The following is a 10,000-nucleotide window of genomic DNA, read 5'->3' as shown; positions in this document are numbered from 1 at the left end:
TATGACTACCGCTCGCTGCGTAGTCGATGAGTAGCCGTCTGACACATACGCGTCGACTCATCTACTCACAACGATGAGTACCCCCCCCCCCCTCCTCCTCCTCCTCATCTAGTCTTCTCTATCTCTTCTTCTCTGTCAGCCTCCTACAGCGCGCCACGCCGGCGATGCTTCGTGAGAGATGTCATGGCGAAAAATGTAAAAATGTAATTGTACTATTTTGCTTAAGTCTTGTATGAAACGTATTGACCTTGTTGTGACCCAATGTACTTTGTTATTTTCCATTACGTGACTGAGGAAGAACCAAAACCGACCGCTTCTGTTATCTGACAACAGACAGTATGTGACCTTGGAACACTCCTAACCACAGGCTGAGACGTTGTAATATTGGCTCACAGCACCAACGCCTCTTTCCCAGCTTCTTTCCCAGCAAGCAGGTGCAAGATATGTTTACCCCTAGGCTTATGATGTACGAGCATTGGAGTAAAGGACGGTCGGTCCTCTCCTCAGCCACGGCATCAGTCTCTGAATCCGCACTGTTGGTGAAGGAATGCTGATCTGGCCGTAAACAACTTTGGTTAAACTTTGCATACGCATTAAAACTCTCAACTGAGACCGGACGTCGTTTATTGTTGTTGTTCGCTGAAAGATTTCCACCGCAGAGATGACACAGCGTATCGAAGCTAAGAGGCGGCTGTGAAGACAATGAGCTGATGATGAGTGTTGACTCCTACCTTTCTCTGGCGCTGAGAGGTTGGGGTCGCTCCTGGGTAGTGTGGTGTCTCCTATCTGGTGAGGGGTCGCCCTCTGGATGAGAGAAAATGAGGCACGACATTAGTACTTCAATATTACTACTCCGATTGTTAGTGCTGGCCTGTAGCTCCTCAGGACCGGAGTAGGGGTTGGGTACCACTGACGAACGATATTTTGCAACCTGACTGGGATCGAACCTGGGTCTACAAATTCCCCAAACCACTGCTTTAGCCTGCTAAGCTAAAGCCTGGTGCATTCGCTTGGGAAGTTAACACTAACTGTTACGTTCTCAGGCAAGGGCTACTCATTCCGAAACAGTAACGGGAGTCCAAATAGTTTCCACGACAGACGGTACGTCGTGGTTGTGCGTGTGCAAGGTGGGCAGGGATGGGGGGAGATGTACCTGAGCAGGGTCCAGGGGGTTGGGGTAGATGGCACTGACAGGTCTCTCCCGTGGAGACAGGCAGGAGTTCTCTCTGGAATGTTTGTGCTTGTCCGACATCTGAGGAGAACCTGGGGTGTGTGTGTGGAAGTGGGAAGGGGGATTGGGGGGGGGGTGTTATATTGGTGACACGCACACATATGTATGCACACGCATACACAAACAACTCCTCCCTCCCCACTTCATTCATCCTCCCCCCCCCCCCTCCCTCCACACTCATCTCACCCCCCCCCCTCCAGTCCCCCTGCCCCACACCACTATGTGGTGGAGAGACAGCCATTCCAGGAACACACACACCCAACCACACACACGCACCCACACCCACCCACACACAGCTGAACTGTTAATAGCTCGTCCCTGACAAGCCGTAGATCCTCTTCCATTACATTTGAATAGCTCCAGAATAGATATGATATGAGTATGAGATAGCCATCACACAGACCATTCAGGTGGGAGTTTGCAATAATTCTCTAAAGACTTTACGGTCTGCCTGCATTTTATAGGGGTCCTTCTGGTTGCAAGGAGCTGCCAAGGGGAGTGTATAGGCTTCCATAAATGTCTTCATATATTCCTATTTTTATAGAGGAGAAACACATCGGGCGTCTGAGCGAGAGGAGATAAGAGGGTGGGTGGGGGTGAGGGAGGGGGGGGTAGATTAGATAGTCACCCCCCCCCCCCCCGTCTGTCCGTCTGTCCCTTCTATTGCTTGTCATCGCTTAGAGCCGAAATCAGTAATCTGTCCTCTATCTCTCTCTCTCTCCCTCCTGTCGCATCTCTCTTTCTATGTTCTCTCCCTCTTCTCTCTCTCTCCGTGTCACTCCCCTGCCCATTCCATACGTGTCTCCTTGTCAAATTCATATTTGTTCGCCTCTCTCTCTCTCTCTCTCTCTCTCTCTCATCTTCTCCTGGTCCAAACTGTCTTGGGCATGGCCTGTCTCTCTCTCTCTAGTGTGTGTGTGTGTGTGTGTGTGTGTGTGTGTGTGTGTGTGTGTGTGTGTGTGTGTGTGTGTGTGTGCGTGTGTGCATGTTAGTCTTACCTCTGGCGCTGGACGGGGCAGAGCTGGTCACGTTAGGAGAGGCTGAGTGATTGGAGCTGAGGCTTGAGGTAGATGGACTGGGCTGGACGGCGCAAAACAACAACAACAACAACGTCATCAACAATAACAACAACAACAACAACAACAGGTTAACTAGAGACAGACACGGCTGCAAGCGTGGCTAGCCTCTGGATTCGACAAGTCTACCCCCGGCTCAGTGCCCGAGTCCCGGGGGGGGGGGGGGGGGGGGGCGCTTTTACAAAGGCATTCACCCCCGATGTCACGTAACCGTGACAATTTGCTCTGCTGCATGGGGCACTGGAGGGAACGGAGAGATAAACGGAGGGAAGGGGAGGGAGCGAGACGAAAGGGGGACTAAGACTATAACTTAAGAGAGTGATGGAGTGAGATAGAGACAGACAAAAGAGCCAGCCGTGGAGGGAGCGGGAGATGGAGGCTAGATGGGAGGATAGGGGGAGGCCCTCATTCTGAAACCAACAGAGATATCCAGTCTGGGAGCTAGCTGTGTGTGTGTGTGTGTGTGTGTGTGTGTGTGTGTGTGTGTGTGTGTGTGTGTGTGTGTGTGTGTGTCTGGGGCTCAGAGAGAGAGAGAGAAAAGAGCGATTGAAGCTGTCAGACTGGGAGAGTTAGGTGCAGGGAGCAGCCGCCAGGAGTGTGTGTCTGTGTGTGTGTGTGTGTGTGTGTGTGTGTGTGTGTGTGTGTGTGTGTGTGTACCTGCATGTTGAAGACTTCGTCTGAGCTCTCCGACTGCCCTGTGATGTTGCTCACTTCATTGGAGGCCTGAGACGACAGCGAGGATGATGAGTAGCGGTTGACTGCTGGGTAGCTGAGGGGACTGCCATACACACACACACACACACACACACACACACACACACACAGACACAGACACAGACACACACACACACACACACACACATAGACACACACACACACAGACACAGACACAGACACAGACACACACACACACACACACACACACACACACGCAGACACAGACGCAGACACACACACAGACGCAGACACACACACACACACACACAGACACACACATAGACACACACAGACACACACACACACAGACACACACACAGACACACAGACACACACACACACACAGCAGACAGCAGACAGACACAGACACAGACACAGACACACAAATGAGAGAGAGCGAGAGACACAAAAACACATTTAGTCAATTTCAAAAGAACATTTGTTTGACATATGGCAAATCTCTGAGAGGGCCATTAAGAAGACAGAATCTTAAAGCTGGTATGAATATCAATATTCTGACAGAATATCAAAGCAAAATGACCTATTAATATAAATACTAGTGGAGTGTAACTATTTGCAAGTTTTAAATTGGCAAGCTGTGGACTCAGCAGGAGAAATGTCAGTGAGAGACTGAGGCTGTGTGTACTGCTCAGTGTGTGTGTGTGTGTGAGTGTGTGCGCGTGCGTGTGTGTGTGTGTGTGTGTGTGTGTGTGTGTGTGTGTGTGTGTGTGTCTATGCCCTTCTGGGCAGTGTCTATCTTTCTTAACGCTTGAGAGCAGGCAGGATGTCACAGGTAGAGAGGGTGGCAGGGTCACTGAGCACATCTAGGACTCACACACACACACACACACACACACACACAGTCACTTTGTTGCCCACCAGCCTGGCAAAAAACACACCAAGAGATCACAGCATGCGCCAGTCTGTCCACCCACGCCCATATGTAGCCTTACCAGGGAGAAGAGAGGCAGAGGGAGAGAGGAGAGAGGAGAGGGAGAGAGGAGAGAGAGAGGAGAGGGGAGAGGGAAGGAAAGAGGGAGAGGGAGAGGGAGAAGGAAAGGGAGAGGGAGAGAGGGAGAGGGAGAGGGAGAGAGAGAGATGAGACAGGAGAGAGGAGAGGGAGAGAGGAGAGAAGGTTGCAGGTGGGAGGAGAAAAAGAGAAGACAAAGAAAAGGGAGAGAAAGAGAGAGAGAGAGAGAGTCCGTATTTTTTTCTCACCTGCGTCTGGACACCACGCGGGCGCCATCCGGGCTGAGGATGTTGGGCACCGAGTTCCTGCACGTGCGCGGGCTGCCGTTGGTGAAGTGCACGGGGCTGGCGCGCACGTACGCCGGAAACTCCTGGGGTAGGAAATGAGAGAGAGCCGGGAGAGGAAGCGCATGTGATTAGCCTGTAGTTTTTTCTGCTAGCGAGGGATATGCTAATGCTAATGAATGCTTAATGAACAGGGCTTTTAATGAGGAGGAGAGAGGATACTGTTGCTGCTTGGGGGGAGGGAGGGCGAGGGGGGGGGGATTGGCTACATCCCAATAATTATCTACTGTAGCCTTTTTCCTCACAAGTATGCACTTGTGTCCAACCCTGAAGGGTTTAAAGCATAAAGCATAGGATTAGTGGAGATTTTTTTGTCTTTTGAGTCCATTTGGGGGGAGTGCATAAGTGCATACCTCAGGAGAAAGTTTGAGAATTGGGGTGGGGGGGTGGTGGGTGGGGGGTGCAGAATTGGGTTGAGTTCTTCTACGTCTCAGACGCACACAAAAAGGGTGCAAGATGAGGGCACGGATCGGGACACGTGGTGGTCCTACCTGGATCCCCAGACTGGACTTCATCAGGTGGAACTGGTCCACCAGCTTCTTATGCAGCGGCCTCATGTCCTGGGGGACAAACTTCTCATGGACCGCCAGGCCGTACTCCAGGATATGAGCCTAGATGAGAGAGAAATAGGGGAGGGTTCGATATGAGCGTGGAGGAGAGACTAAAAAAAAAAAATGATGCAGTGGCAACTTGAGAAATATTTGGCTGGGTCATTTTTCTGCTACCTTCTCTTTAACAAGGACAGGCACGCTAGGTTTTGTCTCCAAATACGGAAACAAAGGTACACAGACCACACACCCACACACACCAGGGAGGATTTGACTTCACAAGATGGCAAGTTTCTACAGTGAAATCGTCCTAGTTGAGGATCTTTTTCCCCATTTTTCATTGCTGGGCTGGAAAAGCGCATTAGTTGGAAGATTTTTTTTTTTTTTCGATCACTGGTTGCCCACAACAGCCCTCAGGACAGCGGTTAATAGTAAAGCTCACCTGTTCGAACATGAGCTCCCTCAGACGTCCAATCTTGTCTCCATCCTCTGGGTGAGTCACCACGTAGTCCTTCACGAAGAATGCCTTCAGGGGAACAAGACAGCATCTCTCACTCACTGTCCGGCACGTACAGGACGACACTAAGCCTCTCCACACACACACACACACACACACACACACACACACACACACACACACACACACACACACGTGCACACACATACACACACACACACACCCACACCTACACCCACGCACACACACGCACACCCACACCCACACACACCCACACACAGAAGGTCAACATCTAGACAGGGTGGCAATAATGATCCATTCTGGCTGGAGTTGCTACAGTATGGTCAATCAATAGTTCTGTCCTGCCCTTGTGTGCTTCTGAATTTCTTTTGAGTTCACTTCATTATGCCCTACAGGACATGCACTGTATATAATAGTTCACTTCCAAAGTTCACCAGAATCATTTAAAATAGTTAATTTCATTGCGGTTTATGAAATATTTATGTTTTCTTCTTCTGGTCTGACTCTGAGACCTTTTGTGAGGGCAAAGATCTGAGGAGGAGCTGAATAAATCATATACACAGTATGAATTATGATGAGTCTGTTTATGTGATCCTTTCCCCTGATGTATACAACATCATCAACGCTTCAGATGTGTGTAGATTAGGAGAGAGCTCAGACTTTTCGATCTGCATCACAATATACACAAACACCACTCAGAGACGTGGGCCCCGGATCTGCTTTTCCAATCTTCCGTCGAAAAGCAAGGCAAAAGAAAGCGATAGAAAGTGAAAAGGGAAAGAAACAAAGACTCACAAAAGATCAGCTGGGTTCACCAACCACACAAGGACACTAGAGTATCTCCAAAGAGACAGACGGAGACACAGATTAGACTCAAAGGAGATGGGCTCACCGCTGCTTCAAACACACACACACACACACACAAAGACACACGCACACACACACACACACAAAGACAGACGTACACACACACAGACACACACAAGCAGACAGACGTACACACATACAGACACACACACACACACACACATACAGACACAAAGACACACAGACACACACACACACACACACAAACCCACAAACCCACACACACACTCTCAGAACAGCGGTAATATAGTACAACAACATTCATCTCCTGATCGTTATCCACAAACACACACAACACAAAAACATGACATAATGTCCCGGCGGTGAAGCAGTGAAAGCCTTCCATTCTCTGACCAACGCAAACCGGAATGATCTGGTCTGGAACGATACTCCCAAGGCGCAGAAATGGTTCGAAATAGAAAGAAAATGTGTCTGCAGAAGCTCTTGGTCAGGCTGAGCGATAATCGATATCAGCGTCACATTATACATGTCTAGTTGGACTTGGGGGAGAGAAACCTCTGCGTCACGTGACGCTGAAAACCCCAATTAAAGATGAAACATGAGCAGAGGAGAACACATCAGGCTGGATCCCCCCCCTCCCCTTTCTTTCCTTAAGGGCTTAGCTCCAGCTGGAGCAATACATCTAAATATATGCCTCATTTGCTGCCGGAGAAATCGGCATTACTGTCAATCCCGTTACCCTGAGTAAATCAATTGATTTATCATGGCGCTCCACATATTCCATATGCAATATTCCTCAAGAAACCACACTAATATCATAACAACATGAAAACAACAACAACAACAACAATATCCTCCTCCGGATTCCTGTAGGAGCAAAAACCTGAAATAAAAACCGTCTACAGTATAAAAACACTGTCTACAGGATCTATCCTAAGTAGATCCTATTGGAGGAATGGGACAGACGTACCGTCAAGCGCAGCAAGATCAATACCGATGTTCTGACGCGATATTCCTCAAGAAACATCCACGAACAAAACAAGTACACAAGTCTTCTTCACCTCAAGAGGACCCCCCCTTACAAAACCACATGTGATACCTCCCTCCCTCCCTCTCTCTCCCTCCCTCTCTCCCTCTCTCCCTCTCTCTCTCTCTCTCTCTCTCTCTCTCTCTCTCTCTGATATAGAGCCCATTAGATGAACGCCGTAGCCCAACTCCAAGTACGGTAAGTGGGAGATATGACTATAGTCTCCACAAGGTCAATCACAAGCCCATCTCTTCGAATATAATTTCTCTAACAGCATAATGGGGGTGAGTTGTGTGTGTGTGAGGTTGGGGGGGGGGAGTGTTTCTTGTGTGTGTGTGTGTGTGTGTGTGTGTGTGTGTGTGTGTGTGTGTGTGTGTGTGAGGTTGGGGGGGGGGGGAGTGTTTCTTGTGTGTGTGTGTGTGTGTGTGTGTGTGTGTGTTTGTGGTTGGGGGGGGACCCCTGACAGTGTGGCCCTCTCTCAAGACTCTATCTCTCTCTCTCTCTCTCCAAATTGAATGCCACTGCGGAGGTAAATGGGATGTTGCTATGCGACGGTGAGCCTTTCGTAGAGAGAGAGAGAGAGAGTGTGGAGAGTACACAGTTAGTTAGCTAGCTAGGGAGAGATCACGGCTCTGGCACTTCCTGTCTGGGTGAGGATTCTCACAGTGCAGAGTCACGCGGCCAGGGAGAGGAGACTTGTGGGATGTCACCCTAACCTCATTCGCTTGGTCGGCGATGCTGTGTGTTGCGTGTCTCGTTTTGACTCAACTGAGTGATTTGAAGGTGTCTGATATCACGAATGACCTCGTCGGGTGGAACGACACGGTTCCTCTGTGTCTAGACGTAGATGTCGGAGTTCTGACGGTTCGGCCATTGAGGAGCAGCTGACATCTGTCCGCCTGCCTGTCTGTCTCTCTCTCCGTTTGTCCGTCTGTCTGGAGTTACCATCCGTGTGATGTCATTGGCCCCTGACCTCTTGGTATCGCGCAAGCCCCCTGCTGAACTAAGCTCTGTCTGCCTGTCTGTCTCTCTGGTCTGTCTGTCTGTCTGTCTGCGTGTCTGTCTGTCTGTCTGTGTGTCTGTCTGTCTGTCTGCCTGTCTTTCTCTCTGCTTGCCTCTCTCTCTGCTTGCCTGTCTGTCTGTCTGCCTGTCTGCCTGCCTGCCTGCCTGTCGGCCTGCCTCCCTGTCTGCCTGTCTGCCTGCCTCCCTGTCTGCCTGCCTCCCTGTCTGCCTGCCTGCCTCCCTGTCTGCCTGCCTGCCTGTCTGTCTGTCTGTCTGTCTGTCTGTCTGTCTGTCTGCCTGTCTGCCTGTCCGTGTGGTGGTAGTGTACCTCTTGGTATCGGGCCAGGCCTCCGTTGACGGCGGCGTCTATGACCCCGTTGAGGCACATGGTCAGAGGGTTGATGTTCTGCATCTGGCGGCTCTGACACTGGGCGATCAGCGTCCTCAGCTGCAGGTTCTTGTTCTCGATCACCTCGATGGCGTTCTCCAACGGGCTCACTTCCACCTGGGCGGAGAACACGAGAACATAAGGTATGAACACACACACAGACGCACACACGCACGCACGCACGCACGCAGGTGCCCGCACACGCACACGCACACACATACACACGCAGGTACACGCGCACTGCACGTGCACGCACACGACACACCCACACACACACACACACACACACACACACACACACAAAGCCCTGCATGTACAGCTTGACCCACTAGCTAATAGCTTTCAAAGGTGCTTGGCTTCAGAAGCTGTTGAGCTACATAATAATTATGAATATAATGAATATGTTATGAATAGCCTTCACCCCGCTGTGCACTTGGGGAGTCTTTGAAGGGTCTCTGAAGTCTAACAACAAGTTTTGGCTAACAGGGTCAGCTATGGGTGATGTGTGTGTGTGTGTGTGTGTGTGAGTGTGTGTGTGTGTGTGTGTGTGTGTGTGTGTGTGTGTGTGTGTTTATGTGTGAGTGTGTGTGTGTGTGTGTGTGTGTGTGTGTGTGTGTGTGTGTGTGTGTGTGTGTGAGAGTAAGTGTTGTATAATGATGTTTTTGAGAACAGCGCTCTCACCAGCTCTCTCTTCTCCACTTCGAACCAGCGGGAGATTCCAGGAAGGCTCTGGACCAGAGTCAGAGTAGTCCTCTCTACCCACAGGCTCTATAAACACACACACACACACACACAGAGAGACAGACACACACACACACACACACACACACACAGAGAGAGACAGACACACACACACACACACACACACAGAGACAGACACACACACACACACACACAGAGAGACAGACACACACACACACAATGAAACAAACCCACACATGATTAAAACGAAGTTATGGTGACACATACTTCTGAATTCTAAAACTGTACAGAAGGCACAGCGCTTCGCAAGGATTACCAACCGAAAGGCTCAAAATGTTAATCTTTCTGATTAATCTCCAAACTTCTGTATTCCCATACATATTCAATACATCCAGGTTTTTGTAAACACTGTAAACAGAAAATCTATATATACACATATATATAACATTTATATAAATATATATAAATACATGTAATATATATATATATATATATATATATATATATATATATATATATATATATATATATATATATTTATACACAGTACACATCTAAATTATGCATTCACTTTATAACTTTATAACTTTTTCAGACTATATTCACTTTAATCAAATGGCATGTTTGGAACAGCCTCCAGAGATGGAGGGAGTGGGAGGAGGAGAAGGTATTTGGACAGGGCTAAATTG

At 49.3% G+C, this 10,000-nt stretch overlaps 1 protein-coding gene across 1 annotated transcript in view; it reads right to left on the bottom strand.

Moving 5' to 3' along the window:
- The window catches only part of dock4b (dedicator of cytokinesis 4b), a gene marked incomplete at its 5' end in the record, with an annotated part of 69,805 nt that overhangs the window by 6,496 nt on the left and 53,309 nt on the right, over nucleotides 1-10,000 (bottom strand). The window contains 9 exons of the mRNA XM_083691895.1: nucleotides 732-804; nucleotides 1,154-1,263; nucleotides 2,230-2,311; nucleotides 2,965-3,085; nucleotides 4,243-4,364; nucleotides 4,830-4,949; nucleotides 5,329-5,412; nucleotides 8,550-8,726; nucleotides 9,291-9,377. Coding sequence (XP_083548021.1) covers nucleotides 732-804; nucleotides 1,154-1,263; nucleotides 2,230-2,311; nucleotides 2,965-3,085; nucleotides 4,243-4,364; nucleotides 4,830-4,949; nucleotides 5,329-5,412; nucleotides 8,550-8,726; nucleotides 9,291-9,377 — 976 coding nt within the window. The remainder of the gene's footprint in view (nucleotides 1-731; nucleotides 805-1,153; nucleotides 1,264-2,229; nucleotides 2,312-2,964; nucleotides 3,086-4,242; nucleotides 4,365-4,829; nucleotides 4,950-5,328; nucleotides 5,413-8,549; nucleotides 8,727-9,290; nucleotides 9,378-10,000) is intronic.

This window comes from Argentina silus, assembly GCF_951799395.1.
Source record: "Argentina silus genome assembly, chromosome: 20".
Classification (NCBI taxonomy): Eukaryota; Metazoa; Chordata; class Actinopteri; order Argentiniformes; family Argentinidae; genus Argentina; species Argentina silus.
This window is presented reverse-complemented; position numbering and strand designations above follow the sequence as displayed.